The sequence below is a fragment of the Oryctolagus cuniculus genome, chromosome 11, assembly GCF_051225735.1.
Source record: "Oryctolagus cuniculus isolate XC-2025 breed Fujian yellow rabbit chromosome 11, ASM5122573v1, whole genome shotgun sequence".
In the NCBI taxonomy this organism is placed as follows: domain Eukaryota; kingdom Metazoa; phylum Chordata; class Mammalia; order Lagomorpha; family Leporidae; genus Oryctolagus; species Oryctolagus cuniculus.
Window position 1 is genome coordinate 55,425,430 of NC_142877.1, and position 18,557 is coordinate 55,443,986.

The window sequence follows — 18,557 nt, forward strand, 5'->3', positions numbered from 1 at the left end:
GTGAGGGCCCAGGCCCAGCTCCCAGGTGGGGAGAGGGAGACGCAGGCAGGAAGCTGTGCTGTGAGCCCGGGGCATCCTCTGGGGGCAGCCATGCTGAGGCCTTTGTCTGTCAGGGCAGGGGGAGGCCCTGATGGACCAGGAGGATGGAGGTGACTCCTGGCCTCTGGGTTGCCAACCAGGTGTCCCCGTGTCGGGTGGGGAGCTGCAGCCTGCCCAGCCAGGCTTGATGGAGGAGTCTCCATCTCAGGGGTGGATTTGGGGGTGGGTGGAGGGGACTGTTTGGGGTGGGGTCTGCAGGGGTTGGCTGGGGAAGAAGTCGGGTGTCCAGGCATGAGAGACCCATGGGGCTGGGGTTGTCCTGACACTGGGACAGAGGCGTGTGTGTGTGGGGGGCTCATCATCTCTGATGACTGCCACTTAGATGCGAACCTGCAGCAGCCCCATGGTCCCCACCCAGAAAACCATCTGTGCTTTAACAGGGGCAGCAGAGAGAGAGAAGCCAAGGAGTGGCGGTCCCAGGAGAGGAGAGGAGCCTCCACTACCCTCACCGGTGGTCGGCAGGGGTGCGAGCGGAGCTCTTAGAGGCCTGAGGAGAGGAGCAGAGCTGGTGGGTCACTGGCCAGAGGGACGTCACATCCCATGGGGACGGCTCTGTCGTCAGCTCCCAGAAGCCTTCCCGCCTTTTGCTCCTCGGGCTTCGTGCCCAAGCCTTGCTGTCAGCACCTGCTCCCCAAGCCAGATTTGGCAAAGGCAGCCATGAGGTCATGGGGCGGGGTGAGCTGGCGGACCCGCCCATCTCCCTGCAGCTGTGGCAGGTGCATGGCGCAGTCTTGGGCCCGGCGCCTCTGTAATCTCCCTCCCGGTCCCAGGGAGGTGGCTCCTCCAACCAGCCAGTTCAGCCTCCTCCGCCTCAGACTCCAGCCTGCAGGAAAGGTGGACCAGTGGCTCCGGAGCGGGGGAGTCAGCCCCGCACAGGTGGGCGGGCTAGTTTCTGTCGGGCATCTCTTGAGTCAGAACGGCAGCAAGGTGTCCCCCCTTCCTGGGTGCCCACCATCAGCAGGGCAGTGCCTGTTACCTGGTCAGGGAAAGCAGCTCCAAGGGCCGGGACCTTGGTGGTGGGTAGGAGATGGGTGGGGGAGGGGAGTTGGCCCAAGGTGGGGGGTCTTTGTGCAGGCTCGGGTGTGTGTTTGGGATTCAAGGTCCTACGGCAACACACACAGATCCCTGAGGAGATGTGGGACCCCAAAACCATCCAGCCTCACCTCATCTTCATTTATATACAGGTGTCCCTGAGAGAGGGAAGAGACTTCTCCAGGGTCACACAGCAAGTTTAGGGGGGCACAGCTGGGTCCTTTGCGTCCTGCCCACTCCCCCCAAGCAATTTTCGCCAATTTATACCACCCCCCTGATTTTGGCCAGCCCCCCCATCCAGGCCCCGCCCATTTCTCAAGGCCCCGCCTCCCTGGCCATGGAACTTTTGGGCACCCTCAGCAGCCTGTCCTGCTAATACCATTCCCTAATTGTCTGTAGCTTTATTGCTTTATTGCTTGATGCTCTAATAACCTGGGTTCTAACCAGGCTCGGTTGCTTCCCAGCTGCATGACCTTGGGCTAGCTTCTTTCCGTCCTTAATCCTCAGTCTTCACATCTGTACAATGGGGCAGGCATCTGCTCACAGGCGGCCAGGCTAACATGGGGGTGTGGCAGAGGTGGGTGGGGCTGACGGGGAATGGGAGGGCAAGGGGGGAGCCTCAGAGAGGAGGGGTCATGCTGAGTGCAAGGGGGGCCCATTTGGAGAGTTTGGGGGGCTGTGGAACGGGGTGGAAAGGGGCGTGGGTCTGGGGTTGAACCCCAGCTGTGGCCCGGAACCCCTTCTCTAATCTGCCCTGCAGAGTTACGGCAGAGACAAACGGCTTGGCTTGGAGTCTCATGCTTAATAAGTGTTTAAGGAGGAGTGGCCATTCCCCATGCCAGTGTCACCGCACCATGCGGTCCGCCTGCATCCCGGCCTGGCTTCCTGTCTGGGACTCTCGGGGCCCTGGGAGTCATGCTCATTCCTCACGTCCCAGCCTTGAAGCTTCCCCAGGGCAGGTATCACATACACCCGCTGGCAGCTGCCGAGACAGGATGACATCATCCTTGGAGGGGGGGCCCTGGGCGGCTCTGCAGAGGCCCTGGGATCTGCAGGCAGGCAGGGGTGGGGTGCCTCGGGCCACCCAGGCCACCCATTGGCCTTGCAAAAATTCCAGGGGCTTAAGGAGCTCGGGGTTCACAGGGTGTGCCCCCAAGTCTCCTGCGGGGCTGCACAACCAACCTCCCAGGGCGTGGTCCTTGGGGCCCGCAGCCTGCAGTGGGCTCACCACTGCCCGTGAACCTCCTGGGGGGAGGGAGCAGAGCAAGGCACACACCAACAGGAAATAAGTAGAGTCTAATAATTATTAGACACCCTTCGGAAAACACCTACGAGGTACTGCAGGTGTGCAGCTGGGTCCCTGCCTGCAGAAGGGTTATGCTTTGCAGCAGTCTTGGGGGAGGGGGGCATTCCAGGGGGCTATGGGATTCCAAGGGGTGTGCTGGGTCCTCCAGAATGTGGGCTGAGCCCTGCAGGCTGAGCCAGGCACCAGGAAGCAGCTATGGTTTGGAGGGTCCTTGGGGGGTATTGGGGGAGGGGGCGGCGGCTGGAGGTGAAGCCAGGGAGGTACACAGGAGTACTGAATGCCGAGGAAGGGTGGGGCAGCCTGCTTTTGGGTTTGGGAGGAGGGACGTGGCATGCTCCTGGGGAGACCAGGGTATGGATGCCCCCGGAGTGGGCATCGGGTCTGAGGCAGACAGGCTGAGCTGCGCCTGTGGGGTGGGGGTGCAGGGTTGAACATGGGACACCCCCACTGGGTGGGAGATGGGGGGCCCAGGGAGGTGTGGGACCCGGGCAGTGGCTGAGCTGGGTTCTGATGGGGTGGGGGGAGGTGGAGGCAGAGGGCTGGAGCCACGGTTGTGGCTCATCCGGCTCCTACCTTTTGGCCCCAAAGGCTGGTCCACAGGTGCTCGGACAAGAGGCCGCCTCTTCAAGCCTGTGTTCCCGTTTGAAAAAGGGAGAGGGCGGTCCCTTTCACCCTGCCCCTCAGCATTGGTCAGGGAACAGTCTCTGCACTGCTGGCTGGGCTCTGAGACCTGGGAGAGGTGGAGCCACTGCCCAGCAGCACCCACCCTGCCCAGTGTGGCCTAAGTGGGCTTTGGGTGTGCCTCAGAGGGGCAGGAGGGGACAGGGGAGGCCTGACAGGGTGCCCGTGGCAAAGAGCCCAAGCCCAGGATTTTGGGTTCAAGGCTTCCTTTCTCTGGGACTTTGTGACCTGCAAACATCTCCGAGTTTTTGCATTTATTTGGAGTGAACCAGAAGGGACTCAGGCAACAAGGGGAGTCTGAGGCCCAGCCTTGGCTTCCCAGCTTCCTCTGCACCCCGGGGGACCTGCTGGGCCAGTGGGGGCAGGAGGGCCCACTCCCCACCCCTCCCTGGGACCTGCCCTGCCAGGGCTCCTGGATGGGCCGCCTGGGTCTCGCTGGACACTGTCCCCTTGTGGGTGGCAGGCAGGAGGCTGGCTGGCCAGGGTGCTGAGACAGAGCGTGGCTCAGGTCAGGAAAGAAGAGACGAAGCAGGAAGCCACAGCCAGACCAGGTTTACTTATTTATTCCCAGGTGAACGCATGGGAGAGGGAGGGAGGGAGGGAGGGGGGGAGGGAGGGAGGGAGAGAGAGAGAGAGAGAGAGAGAGAGAGAGAGAGAGAAAACCTTCCCTTGCACGCCAGTGGTTTATATAGTACAAAGTGGTGGGAAGGGGCTTGGGGGTCTGAGCTAAAGCAGGGCTGTTGGGATAGAGAGAGAGCTTGGGGCTAGTTCTGAAGTTCTCGCGAGATCACAGCATTAGCTGGGAGGGGTTTGGGCTGGGGCTGGGGCTGGGGCTGAGGCTGAGGCTGGACCCTGAGCCTGAGCCGCTGAGTTGGGGGAGAGCTTGGGAGGAGTGGGGGAGAGCTCAGGCTGATGGTGGACTCCAGCTAGCGAGGGGTGGCCAAGGCGGGGCGGGGCTGTGTCAGCAGGGCAGAGAAAGGGGGACCTGTTTACTGTTATGTAGGTGAGGTCATAGGACCCAAGGCTTTTTGTCGGTGCTCTGTCGCCAACCAGGCGGGGCTCACTGCAAGTTGGGGGCGAGGTAGGGGTCAGGTCCTGCAGGCCCAGGAGAGGACAAAGCGAGACCCCACCCACCCGAGGGGGTCCCCGCTCTGGCAAAGGTGCTGCCTTCTGAGCATGCAGACTGGGGGAACCCAGCCTGTTGGGCCCCCAGGAAGGGAGCCCTGGGCTTGTCTGTGCCTGCGCAGGGGTTGGAGGATAGGGGGTGCAGTGGTGCCTCCCCACGCCCAGAGGCTCTGCCCATCACCCCTCACCCTCCTGGCTTGATCCTTGAGGGGCCCCAGTTCCCTCCATCCCTTTCCATCTCCCCCCGCCCCGTCCCCTGTCTTTCAGTTCCAGCTGTGCATTCTCCCCGCTCCAAGGCCCTGGGTGGGCAGTCACTCCACAGCTTTCGGGAGTCCAGGGCCAGTGGCGGGTCCCTCTCATTCTTCCTCCAGGCAGCCAGCCCCACAGTGCTGCCTGCCTCCCCAGGCCAACTTCAGAGCACAGTGCTAGGCCACGGTCCTGACAGCGGCCCCCAGAGGTGAGGCTGGGGATAGCAGCTTCCTGCCGTCCCCTCCCAGGGCTCCTGTTCTTTCCCTTGGCTTCCAGAGGCTCCCACCTATGCATCCAGGGGTGTGTGCGAGGGTGTGCATGCTGTGTGGACACTCGCATGTAGGAAGTGGTTCCTGCATGCATGTGTGAGTCTAGGGTGGGTGTGAGATTTGAGCGTGGCCAGCTAGCTGGGTGTCCTTGCCTGGGTCCTTGTGAGTGTCCAGTGCATGCACACAGGTGTGCACGTGTGTGGATGTGCAGCCCTTGCACACCTGCAAGTGTGTACATGCAGTGGGACACGGGCATATGCCGTTGTGGGTGCGTGGAGGAACATGGTGCCCCGCCAAGGGTGAGCTCATCTGTGCCTGGGGACAGCCGGGAGCTGTGGAGTGGTGTGATGGTTCGTGTGTGAGGGGCTGGGTGTTGGCAGGCGTGTTCTCACAGTGCACGCTGGGAGCCCCAGGGGGCCTGGCTGCCTGCCTGGGCTCGGCTGCTGAGGACACACGTGTTTTCATTGCATATGCATGTGATGTGACACCCCCACACACACACACACCTCCCCCTCTGCTGCCGAGGGTCTGGGCTAACCCAAAAGCAAGGAGGCCAAAGGGAGTTGCTGTGTGGGCCTGTAGAGACGTGTCCTCTGAGGCCCCAGGTAGAGCTGGCTTGGAAGAGGAAGTACTTAGTGATTTATGAGCTTTTAAAGAAATGTCTCAGCCCCTGGCCGGGCCCCAGACACAGCGAGTCTCCCGCGTCGCTCAGGCCTGACGTCAGCCAGGCACTTGAAACCACAGGAATGTAGGGAGGAGGTCGTGTGGCCCAGGCCACCTCCCCCTGCCCACCCACTGCAGGGCTGAGTCCAGGGCACAGCAGGGGCGCCCTTCTCCCTTTCTCAGAACGTGCAGCCAAGCTGATGCCCCCTGCCAGGCCAGAGGCCTCCCTACCCCCTGCCCGGCCAGCGAGGCAGGCTGCCCTACCCCCCTGGCTGAGAAAGGGTAGCAGGTGCCCGCCCTGGGTCCTGGAGCATAGTAGGTGCTCAGGAAGTGACAGGTGTTACCTCCCTGAGAGCTGCCCTGCCCTGAGCCCCTTCCACAGCCGCCCCTGGACCAGCCCTGAGTCAGCTTCGCCTGGCAACAGGAATCCTCCGGCTCCCATTCTGGAAGCATGAGTCAGGCCCAGGTCAGGGAGGTGGGAGGTCACTCGGGGGTCAGAGACTGGACTCAGGCAGGAGCAGACTTGCTCCCGGCCGCCACCGTAGCACGAAGCCCATCGCTCGTACCTGGGTCTCGGGAGCAGGTGGGGGTGGAGCCGCCGTGGGCTCCAGGATGCGTAGGTGACTTCCAGGTGGAGCGGCCAGGAAGGCACTGCTTTCATAGCTCTGGCCCGGCGTGGGGCTGCTCTCCCTCCCTCCCTCCCAGCTGAGTTCCTGAGCCCAGCTCGCAGGCTCCTTATGCAGGGGCCTGTGGGATCCTGCCAGGCCTGCGTGAACATCTCAGCGGTGGAAATTTTGGCAGCTCGATGACCCTAAGCAGGCTCTGTTAACTCCTGCAAACCAGGAGCGTTTAGGGGGAAAACGGACAGAGCTGGGCTCAGGCTCTGCACGGAAGCCACGCTCTGTCCCTGGGGCCCGGCTTCTTCTGCCTTAGGAGCCGCTGCTTCCGTAGGGGTGAGAGCCTGCTGCTGTCTCCTGGCGGTTCAGGGTGGCCCACCTGTCTGTCGGACGAGGCTGCACACCTGCACATCTACACATACACTCGTGGCCTTAGAGCTCTAGTGAGCATGTGACAAACCAATACACAACTAAACACCAAAACACAGCCTAGGGAGGTGGTGTGGTAATAGGACTTATCTCTTTGTCCTCTAGATATGCAGAATGAGGCAATTAACAGGGAGAGAGAGGAGACACACACACACATGCACACACACACACACACACACAGAGAGAGAGAGAGGAAGAGAGATCTGTCATCTGTTGGTTTACTTCCTCAAATGTCTGCAATGGCTGGGCCAGGCCAAAGCCAGGAGCCTGGAACTCCATTCGGGTCTCCCACATGGGTGGCAGGGACCCAAGCACTTGGGCCATCTTGTGCTGCTTTCCCAGGTGCATTAGCAGGGAGCTGGATGGGAAGTGGAGCAGCCGGGACTCCAACCAATGCTGATATGGGATGCTGGCGTCACAGGCTGTGGCTTAACCTTCTACGCCACAGCACTGGCCTCTCTTGTCTCTTTCCTTGCTGGCATTTGCAGAACTATTCCAGGGAAAGCATCCAACCTGTGGTTCTTCCTCGGGTGTGGGAAGAACCCTGGTTTGCGTCTCCTGCTATCCCAAACCACAGAGGCATTATGCTGCCGACCTACTCCTTGAGTGCTCTCTGCTGAGGTTCCTCGCTGAGCCTCAACGCAGCCCTCCCCTGCCCAGCCTCGGGGCTGAAGCCCTGGACAGAGACGTGTGTGCCTGGCCCACGCCTGGCAGCCGGGATGAACAGGTTTGGCTGCCCGAGCTGCCTGCTGCCCGTGCTTTAGGTGAGATAAAGGAAGAGTCAGGGCTTTGGGTCACAGCTGAAATAAATGATCTGGACTCTCAGTTTCCTTTTGAAAGCGTTTCTAGCTCACGGACAAGTTGTAAGAATAATACAATGAACCTCCTCCCTCCCAACCCCGATCCATTGGAGAGTACGTTGCCAATGGCCCCACGCACTTTAATGAGTGTTTTCTACACATGTAACCACAGCACAGCCATTAAAATCGGGTATTTACTTCTATGCTTCTGTCTGATCCTCAGACCCCCATTCCAGTCTGATCAGCTGTCCCAATAAACTCCTTATAGCAAAAACGATCCAGTTCAGAACTGACTTGGCGGCCACATCTTTCCTCTGGAGTGGCCCCCAGGTGCCGTCTGTTAGGTTCTCCCAAATGCCCGCAACGCCCAGGCTGGACCAGGCTGAAGCCGGCAGCCTGGTACTCGATCTGGGTCTCCCACCTGGGTGGCAGAGACCCAAGTCCTTGAACCACCCTGCCTGCTGTTTCCCAGGGTGGGCATTCGCGGGCAGCTGGAATCAGAAGCAGAGCGGAGAGTTGAGCCAGGCATTTGGCTATGTGGCGGGAAGGTCCCAAGTGGTGTTTTTGCCCCTATGCACAGAGCCCGCCCCTTGGGCTCTGACCACTGAGGAGGATGGACCAGTTATTTTGTCCAATGCCACTCAGTTTGGGTTTGTGTGATGTTTCACTGGCTCTGGCCATGCATTTCTGGTAGGGTGATGCTGTGTGTTTTGCTAGGCGCCTGCCAGGGAGTGCATGGTTTCAGCTTGTCCAGCGGCCGCCGATGGCAACTCTGCTCACTGGACAAACCTGGTGTCTCAGAGGCTTCTCCCCTGCTAATTACGCTTTTCCTCTTTGTAAGGTGAAGGCACTGTGGAGAGAGATCCTTTGAAACTCTCTGAGTGTCCTGATCCTCCTCCTCCCACTCCTTCCACTATGGCTGATGCTTCCTGGCTTAATTGTTAGTGCCGGTTGCCAAGTCCATTATTATTGCTATGTTTATTAGTCGGCATTCTCTGTATGTCCTCTCTAACACACATGTTTGTATTGAGGTAGACCAAGGAGTTTCCTATTGATACCCATGCTCAAATCCTCCCAGCCTGGGACAGGGGGATGCATTCTTGCCGCACCGCTTAATTTCTAGAACTTCTAATTTCTAGAATTTCTAATTTCTAGAATTTCCTGGCTCAGCCCTAGGAATTGACCCTCTCTCCAAGGAACATTTGTTTCTTCTTAAAAAATTTATTTGAGATGGAGAGAAAGAGAGAGTGAGGCAGGGGGAGAGAGAGAGGGAGAGAGCAAGAGAACACTTCTATCTGCTTTTGGTTCGGTCCCCAAGTGCCCACAATGGCCAGTGGGGGCTGGGCTGGGGCTGAAGCTGGGAGCTGGGACCTCAATCCCGGTCTCCCACCCGGCTGGCGGGAGCCCTCTGAGCCATGGCTGCTGCCTGCCAGGGTGTGCAAGGGCAGGAAGCTGGAGTCGGGATTTGGATCTAGGAATTGAACCCCAAAGCACTGTGATGCAGACACGGGCATCTTAGCTGCTAGGCTAAGCACCAGCTCACCCTCAGTTTCTCTTGGGGCAGGTGGTATTTAGAAGCCAAGATCTGCGCTCACCTTTGTGCATTGTTTTTTGAGATTCTTGTCAGTGACTCTTGGACTGGAGTCAGGAAAAGGATACTGCTGCCTTCAAGTTTCACATCCTCAACACGTGGCCTCAAAATCTGTTTCAGGAGAGTGGGACACGTGAATGCGAGACTTGTAAGGGGATCCCTCGGTATCCACAGGGGATTGTTCTAGGACCTGTCTATAGAGTAGCATAGAGCCTCTGCCTACACTCCAGTATGCTTTAAATCACCTCTGGATGACTGATACAATGTACACCTGATACATTGTCCACACTATGCAAACAGGTGTGATACTCTATTGTCCAGGGAAACAGACAAGGGAAAAAAAACCTGCTTGGTATACAGAAGTTTTCTGAGTATGTCTGATTCCCCAGTTGGCTAAAGCTGCAGGTATGGCGCCTGAGTGCTGAGGCCAACTGGATTGATTGATTGATTGATTGAATGGTATTTTAGAGGGAATAAACTCACTAATGGAGGTGGTTAGGGAATACAGTGTAAGTGTGCAACTTTGTGTGTGTAATGTATCGTGTTTATAGAGAATTGTGTTCACAATTTAAATCTGTGTTTAAAAAATCTATTTCTGCCTGCCTATTTTTTAAAAATTTATTTTATTTGTTTGGAAGGCAGAGTGATACAGAGAGAGAAAGATTGAGACAGAAAGATTTTTCCTCTGCTGGTTCACTCTCCAAATGGTTACAATGGCCAGGGCTGGGCCAGGTTGAAGCCAAGAACCAGAAACTACCCCCTGTTCTTCCATGTGGGTGTCAGGGGCCCAAGCCCTTGGGCCATCCTCTGCTGCTTTCCCAGGTGCATTAGCAGGGTGTTGAATCTGAAGTGGGGCAGCTGGGACTCGAACCAGTGCTCTGATGTGGGATGCTGGTGCTGCAGGTGGCGGCTTAACTTGTACCTGTGTGGATGGCCAATCTCTCCTGGCAGCCACTGCCCTTTGCACAGGTGTCCCCTCCACCCCCTATGGGGACAAAGACCGCCTCTGGCTGGGTGCCCCCTTCCCGGTCCCTGTCTCACAGTTTGAGCCCTGAATGAGGCAGGCAGGCAGGCAGGCGGGATTTTGGACTTCCTGTTGACTGATGTGTGAGATTCTTCCTGATCTTTGGGATGTTGCGCTCAAGGCTTGTCCTTCAAAATCATGTACGGGGTTGGCGCCATGATGTAGCAGGTATAGCCGCTGCCTGCAGAGCCCGCATCCCGTATGGGTTCAGGTTCGAGTCCCGGCTCCTCCACTTCTGACCCAGCTCCCTGCTAATGTGCCTAGGAAAGCAGTAGAAGATGGCCCAAGTCTTTGGGCCCCTACACCCATGTGGGAGACCCGGAAGAAGCTCCTGGCTCTGGATTGGTGCAGCTCCAGCAGTTATAGCCATTTGGGGAGTGAATCAGTGGATAGAGACCTCTCCCCCCCACCCCCCCCCGCCTCTGCCTCTTTGTAACTTTGCCTTTCAAATAAATAAATATACCTTTTTAAAAAAATGACATGAGGGATATTTCAAAAGTTCATTAGAAACATTATGAAGAAACCACGCAGGGATCTCAGAATTGTATTGCACCTAAATGAACTTATTCTTCATTCTATTTCCCACAACTTTTTGAAGCATCCTTGTCTATTTCACCGTTATTAAAGTACTAACGCATGCGATGAATACTTGTAAAAGAAAAGTGCTTCTCCACGCTCAATATCTTTTTTTTTTTTTTTTACAGGCAGAGTGGACAGTGAGAGAAACAGAGAGAAAAGTCTTCCTTTTCCATTGGTTCACCCTCCAATGGCCGCTGCGGCTGGCGCGCTGCGGCCGGCACATCGCGCTGATCCGATGGCAGGAGCCAGGTGCTTCTCCTGGTCTCCCATGGGGTGCAGGGCCCAAGCACTTGGGCCATCCTCCACTGCACTCCCTGGCCACAGCAGAGAGCTGGCCGGCCTGGAAGAGGGGCAACCAGGACAGAATCCAGCGCCCCGACCAGGACTAGAACCTGGTGTGCCGGCGCCGCAAGGCGGAGGATTAGCCTAGTGAGCCGTGGCGCCGGCTCCACTCTCAATATCTTTGACATCAGGTGTGTGGGTTTTCTACATTGAGTGATCGTCCAGTTTCCTGGGTGTCCTATAATTTAATTCAATTCCTTTTATTTTATTTTAAAGATTTATTTATGTATTTGAAAGGCAGAGTTAGAGAGAGAGAGAGAGAGAGAAAGAGAGAGAGAGAGATCCACCACTTGTTGGTTTACTCCTCAAATATTAGCAATGGCACTAAGAGCCTAGAACTCCATCTGGGCCTCCCACGTGGTTGGAGGAGCCCAAATCCTTAGACCATCTTCCACTGCTTTCCCATGCACATCAGCAGGGAGCTGGACTGGAAGTGGAGTAGCTGGGACTTGAACCAGTACCCCTGTGGGATGCTGGTGTTGCAGGCATGGCTTAACCAGTGGTACCACACCCAGCTCCTGGGACCCCAGGGTTCAAGCCTCCTCGTGGGGGGTGATGGGGATGAATTCAGGCCCTGGTCCCTGCCCTCCAGGATGAGGGCGAGGCTGAGAGTTCCAAGCTCTGAATGGAATCGTGGCCACTGGGTCCTCACGCTGAAGCCACTCAGGGGCCCACAGGGGTCGTCTCCCCCAGGAAATTCCCGGGCATTTGGTGTGCTGTGTTGGGACTGGGGACAGAGACCAAACCTGGGTGTATTTTATTACACTGCAACCTAGGAAACAGCAAGAGGGAAGAGTCACCGGCCCTGTGACCCCTCGACCACAACACTTATTTGGTCTTTAAGGGAGTTTCCTTCCAGATTTTTCTGCCAGCACATTTTTTTTTAAGCATAAGCCTAAGTGTGATGTTGCCACATCTTTCCATTCTGCAGGCTGACTTGAGACAATCAAAACACTCACTGCTTGTGAAATGCCTGGTACTGTGCATGCCAGCTGCTGTAGCTTGTCCTCTCTTTTTCCTAATCCTTAACCTAATCCTGCAAAGTAGGCATCTTCCTGATACTAGAGATAATGAGGCTGAGCCCAGGGAGCCTCTCTCTCTCTCTCGCTCTCTCTCTCTCGCTCTCTCTCTCTCTCTTGCTCACTTGCTCCTGCTATATAAATAACACACTGATGAAAATCTCCACGGATTTGATTTTTTTCACCAAATCATTTTTTTTTCCCCTGCAGGACTATCCTTATTTAAATTCCAGACTCAAGTCACAATGACATTAAAAAAAAAAAAAAAAAATTGAGGCATTTGTAGGCCAAAGGCACCCTGCCCTAATCAGCATGCATTTGAAGGCAAGTCTGATTTTATTGCGGAAACATTCAAGGAGCACCTGATGTGTGGCAGGCGCGGAGGAAGCACTGGTCGTTTTAATGTGCTGTTGGATCAGAAAGCTACAGCCAGGGGCTGCCTCTGAGCTGTCTCGGGGCTGTCCTGCAGCCCTCCATGGCAAGCCCAGGGGTGACACTGGGTGTCGACGCCAAGGCAGTGGGTTGGTTCAGCCGGCTCGGGGACAATGTGACCCGGAGCGGATGGGATTGCAAGCTGGGGGGTGTGGCTATTATTCATTCAGCTACTGTCTCTTAGCTCCAAACCCACACTTAGCCACTCTGTTCTGTGTCACTCATGTCTCTGCTTTCCCAGCCGGCTGCCCCAGGGACCTGCAGAGACCCGGCAGCAGGGGGAGCCTGCTGGGTGTTTGCTGTCCGTGGGCTTCTGTCTGCTCCTGGAACCTGTGAGCTTTGCTGCAGTGGCACCTTCTCCCTGGCATCCACTGGTGGCTCTCCCACCCCCGGGAGAGTCAGCCCCCCACGCACAGGCATCGGAGCAGTGGAGTGGCAGCTATGCAGAAAGGCTGAGCAGGCTGGCGCCGCAGCTCACTAGGCTAATCCTCCGCCTTGCGGCGCCGGCACAACGGGGTTCTAGTCCCAGTCGGGGCGCCGGATTCTGTCCTGGTTGCCCCTCTTCCAGGCCAGCTCTCTTCTGTGGCCAGGGAGTGCAGTGGAGGATGGCCCAGGTGCTTGGGCCTGCACCCCATGGGAGACCAGGAGAAGTACCTGGATCCTGCCATCGGATCAGCGTGGTGCGCCGGCTGCGGCAGCCATTGGAGGGTGAACCTATGGCAAAGGAAGACCTTTCTCTCTGTCTCTCTCTCTCACTGTCCACTCTGCCTGTAAAAAAAAAAAAAAAAAAAGGCTGAGCACCCCGACTCCTCTTCCTCATCTCTGTCTCCAGCCGCTTCTCTGGGTTCCAGCAGGCCTGGTGATGGAGCCACTTCTGCTGACAGAAGCTTCAAGTTCTGTTTTCACCCTGTCACTTTCCCAGTTAACACTCTGTGCCTCTGTTCAAGAAACTGGCTTGGCTGTTGTCTCCTTCCTGGAGTCTGTCAGATCAGAGGTGGACCTCGTGCCCGCGTGGAAGGGCTGTGCTGGGGGGAGTGCAGAGCGAGGAGCGCCACCCACTGAGAAACGTCGCAACCCTTTTATTGCGGGCAGTGGAGAGCAGGCTCGTGCCCTAAAGAACTCTCGACCCCATGCTCCAAGCAACAGGGTTTATAATGGCAAAAGCCACAAGGAGGGGGCAGGGAAGACATGGGTGCTAAGGCCGAGCTGACCAAAAGCATATATGAAACTAATATCAATTACAGTCTTGACATTGGTCCAGGTACCAACCTAAATCATATGTGGGACTTATGCAAATTGCCATGTAGACATTACCCTAGGTGCAACCTACCTGTTTTTTTTTTTTTTTTTAAGATTTAAAAAATTTATTTGAGAGGTAGAGTTACAAACAGTGAGAGGGAGAGACAGAGAGAGAAAGAGAGATCAACCATCTGCTGGTTCACTCCCCAATTAGCTGCAATGGCTGCAGCTGGGCCAATCCTAAGCCAGGAGCCAGGAGCTTCTTCCAGTCTCCCATGTGGGCGCAGGGGCCCAAGGACTTGGGCCATCTTCCACTGCTTTCCCAGGCCATCAGCAGAGATGCTGAATTGGAAGAGACGCAGCCAGGAGTCGAACTGGCGCCCATATGGGATGTCAGAGTCACAGGCGGAGGATTAACCTACTGTGCCACAGCGCCTGCTCCCCAGCAACCTATCTGTTTTAAGCTGGAGCCACTCTGCAGGGAGATGTTCAAGTTCTGCCCAGCAGGGTGTGGTGTGTTACCATTGTCTTAGTCTTAGGCTCATGGTATATGTGTGGGGGTGCTTTTCCTAGATGGAGTCTTGTCTGTCTCTAAAATGGAGTCCCTGCTCTCAGGGTGTCACTTCATTCTCCCCGTTGTGTGTTGACAATAATCAAATCTTTGATTCAGCCTCGTCATCGCATTGATCAGGAAGGTTATTTACAGCAGAGTCACAGGTGTGCCTACGGTAAGTTTAACAGAAGCTATACTGCATCCAATGAAACTTAGTAACCAAACGTAGTAACCAGTTAAGAATTCAGGGGCCTGCCATCAGTCAGAGGAGGCGGAGGCGGAAGAAGAGGAGGAGGAGGATGACAAAGGGCCCCACAAAGCCATTTACCAGGGCGATCAGCCATGGGTTCCAAATAAACATATGACTCTACCATGGTTGTGAATTTTGGCATTGTTTGCAGCAAGTTTTTAAATGTTGTTTTACCTTTTGGAGGGAGTCAGTCATAACTCCTGACTGATTAGCATAGAAACAAGCCCCTCCCAATGCGATACAGAGGCCGCCTAGGTCCAGCCCCTCCTATTTTGCAGCACCACGGCACTACTGGTCTGGTAGTTAAGGTGTTCAATGGAGTACAGAGGGTGACCGAAGTCCGTGTCAGTGGCCACGGTTAAGTGACTAAGACTGATTTTTCCTCGCACGAGGGCAGCTGTTCCAGCAAGTTCCAAGTCTTCCAGGATTGGGACAAGGAGAGGGGCTGCTCTTTTTGCTCGATTTAGTCCATGAGGTGACTTGGAAAGTAGGTCCCCCTCAACCTGAACAGGCATGCCCCTGAGCAAGCACACGCACCAATACAAAGAAGAAAGGGGCTAGAGCTTTTTCATCTGCAAGGATCTTAATACAGTGGGTGAAAACCGCTGTGCAAGCAAATCATGAGTTATTAGGGGTGGGGGGTGGTGATCGCTGTGGCATAGCTGGTAAGGCCGCCATGACAGTGCTGGCATCCCATATGGGCACCAGTTTGAGTCCCAGCTGCTCCACTTCTGATCCAGCTCTCTGTTACAGCCTGGTAAAGCAGTAGAAGATGGCCCAAGTCCTTGGGCCCCTGTACCATTGTGGGAGACCCAGAAGAAGCTCCTGGCTCCTGGCTTTGGATCGGCGCAGCTCCAGCAATTGCAGCCAACTGGGGAGTGAACCGGCGGATGAAAGACCTCTCTCTCTCTCTCTCTCTCTCTCTTTCTCTCTGTGTAACTCAGACTTTCAAATACACTAGATAAATCTTAAAAAAAAAAAAGAATATATTCTTGCATGCAAGTAGTAGTGTAAGGAGAGTTAAGAAAGTCATAATCAGATGAAAATATGCAAGAAGCATTCCTTTGGATGGATCCAAGGGGTAGAGAGGGTTCTCTGGTGGAATGTGGAGTACTGGAACTTACTATCTGGTGAGGGCTTCCGATGCCTGTGTAACAAGGCATCCTGGCTCAGAGACAGAGCCAGCACTCTTGTGCTAGAGAGCGCTGGGTGTAGTTGATGAGAGATGTGGATCCCAGGGAATGGGGAACAGCCTGGGAGCTCTAGGGGGGAGGAAGGGTTTCAGAGAGTAACTCAGGGTCTGGGATGGGTCCTGGTGTGGGGGGAACCATGCAGGTGTCAGTAAATGGACCAGCAGGTTTTTCTTGTTGAACACAGGGAAATAAATCATCGTTGTATGTGGAATGTGGACCCAGGATCTCTGGTATGCCAGGAGCTATGAATCTGAATGCCCCAGGTCAGCCAGTACTCCTCATGGAATCATCAGGATGAGTCACTTGGTTGAAAACTGGATTGCACCTCTCTCCTCACTTACAGAAATACTTGGTTTGCCCTCTTAAAAAACGAATTGTCTGTGTGTCATTCCCGCCCAACCATGAGTCTGTGGCCATAGTCACCCAGTCCCAGAATGGGCAAAGGAATTCACTGGCAGCATTACAACTGGCCTCGCCCGGGTTTCCTGGGCAGAGGCTAAAAACCCCGTGGGGCCAAGTAGGAGGCTGGGTTGGTGATTTGGTTCCTAGCCCTCCTGTATGGGAAGAGATGGACCAAATCCACAAAGTGACGGGGCTTCTTTGAGTTCCGGGGCCATAGGATGTGCAGCTGATCTTTGGGAGGACAGCCCCATTCTGGTGGGAAAGCCACGTAAACTCACATCATAGTCCCTTGTTGCTGTGCTGCTCGGGCAGAGGCTGAGGGAATGAATGACCACAATTGCACACATCGTGACATACGTACGAGTCAGTCTCGGGTTGAGGGGTTTGAGCGCTCTGTGACTCTCCACGTTGATGGTGTACGTTCTGAGTCTCCCGATGCCAGACTCTGCAGGTGCAGGCTTGACCGGAGGGGCAAATCCACGTGGGGATGCCGATCACCCTTTCCCACTGTTATCGTCGTCAAAGGACAGCATGAGGTCCCCTCCAGGCTGTAGGCAGCCCTTCCTTCTGGAACTTTTTGATTCAAACCGAGTCTCCTGGCTGGAAAACGGACGACAGGGAGCAGGTGTGAGAGCACAGGGCGCGCCTGAGGATGGACTGACTCCTGGCCCTGTGGTGGAGATCGGGGAGACTTTAAGAGAATGTAATCCGTGGTCTCCCCCTTTTCTGCACCTCTGAGCTTGGGCAACCATGGAGTAGGTCTCCCACTGCAATTTCAAAAGGAGTGAATTCCTCTCTATCGGGAGAACACCTGGCCCTCAGCAGAGTGAGGGGAAGTAGCCAAGTCCACCCCACGCCGGTCTCTCAAACTCATTTAGAAAAAGCACTTTTTTTTTGAGATTTATTTATTTGAAAGTCAGAGTTACACAGAATGAGAAGCAGAGAGAGAGAGAGAGAAAGAGAGAGAGAGAGAGAGAAGTCTCCCATCCAGTGGTTCACTCCCCAGTTGGCCACAACAGCAGGAGCTACAATGATCCGAAGCCAGGAGCCAGGAGCTTTTTCCAGGTCTCTCATGCAGGTGCAGGGGCCCAATGACATGGGCCGTCTTCTGTTGCTTTCCCAGGCCATAGTAGAGAGCTGAATCAGAAGAGGAGCAGCTGGGACTCGAACCGGCGTCCATATGGGATGTTAGCACTGCAGATGGCGGGTTTACCCGCTATGCCACAGCACTGGTCTGACAAAGTACTTTTGATGGTTGTATTCATGGGTTCTGTCTGTCCAGAGCTCTGGGGCCACTTGGCCTAATATGGTTTCCAGGAAATACTAAGTTATGGACGCAGTGAAGGCAAGACCATCATTTGCAGCAATGGAGGGGGCAATCTGTACTTCAGAATAATCTTGGAATAATTTGGACATTGGAATAATCTTGGCAAGTAAAATCTTACCACTACTTGGGCAGTTTCTGACTGAGATGTTTTTGCCTCCACCCATCTGGAAACAGTACAAATATTTGTATCCTGCCTGAGGCATGTTTATCTCAGTAAAATCTATCTCCCAGGCCTAGATACTATGTCCCTGGAGTTTTCCTTGGCATTTTATTTTATTTTATTTATTTAAAAGTCAGAGTTACACAGAGAGAGGAGAGGCAGAGAGAGAAAGAGAGAGAGAGAGAGAGAGAGAGAGAGAGAGAGAGAGAGGTTTTTCCATCCACTGGTTCACTCCCCAGTTGGCTACAACGGCCGGAGCTGCGCTGATCCGAAGCCAGAAGCCAGGAGCTTCTTCTGGGTCTCCCACACAGGTGCAGGAATGCAAGGACTTGGGCCATCTTCTACTTCATCTTTCCTGGGCCATAGCAGAGAGCTGGATCAGAAGTGGAACAGCTGGGACTCGAACTGGCACCCATATGGGATTCCGGCACTGCAGGCGGCAGCTTTACCCACTACGCCACAGCACCGGCCCCTTCCCTTGGTCTTTGACTTGGGTTTATCTAGGTGCAGGCGGGGCATCTGAGGGCTGTTTACTCACTCAGTCAGTTGGCGTAGCTGAGAAAAGAAAAACCTGTGACTTGATAAGCAGGACAGCCGAGTGTCCCCCAGATGGGCGGCTGAATGTGATTGTCTAGCCAGCCAGTGACCAAGACTGATTGGCAATACTATTTGTCTCTTGGCAATATCCAGCAGCCCACAGAGTCCTTTTTCACCTGTTTATAGCTGAAGAGTCTTTTTTTAAAATTTGACAGGTGTAGTTATAGACAGTGAGAGAGAGGGGGACAGAGAGAAAGGTCTTCCTTCTGTTAGTTCACTCCCCAAATGGCTGCTATGGCCAGTGCTGCACTGATCCGAAGCCAGGAGCCAGGCGCTTCTCCTGGTCTCCCATGGGGTGCAGGGCCCAAGGACCTGGGTCATCCTCCACTGCCCTCCCGGGCCACAGCAGAGAGCTGGACTGGAAAAGGAGCAACCGGGACTAGAACCCATCGCCTATATGGGATGCCGGCACCGCAGGTGAAGGATTAACCAAATGAGCCACAGCGCTGGCCCTGAAGATTCTTCTTTGACCGAATAAGAGGGTGCCTCTGGTAAGCTGAGGGAATGGGGAGCCCTTTAGAAGTAGAAGTGTTAAAGGACTTACTGGAAGGAAAGCTGCTTCCTTGGCTGTCCTGTCGG

At 55.2% G+C, this 18,557-nt stretch overlaps 1 protein-coding gene across 2 annotated transcripts in view; it reads left to right on the forward strand.

Annotated features, from left to right (window-relative positions):
• Nucleotides 1–812: 812 nt before the first annotated feature.
• Nucleotides 813–18,557, forward strand: part of KRT7 (keratin 7) — a 38,034-nt gene continuing 20,289 nt past the window's right edge. For both annotated transcript variants that reach the window (XM_089308395.1, XM_089308396.1), the window contains exon 1: nt 813–975. In XM_089308395.1, the coding sequence (XP_089164521.1) occupies nt 820–975 (156 nt within the window). In that variant the 5' untranslated portion in view covers nt 813–819. The remainder of the gene's footprint in view (nt 976–18,557) is intronic.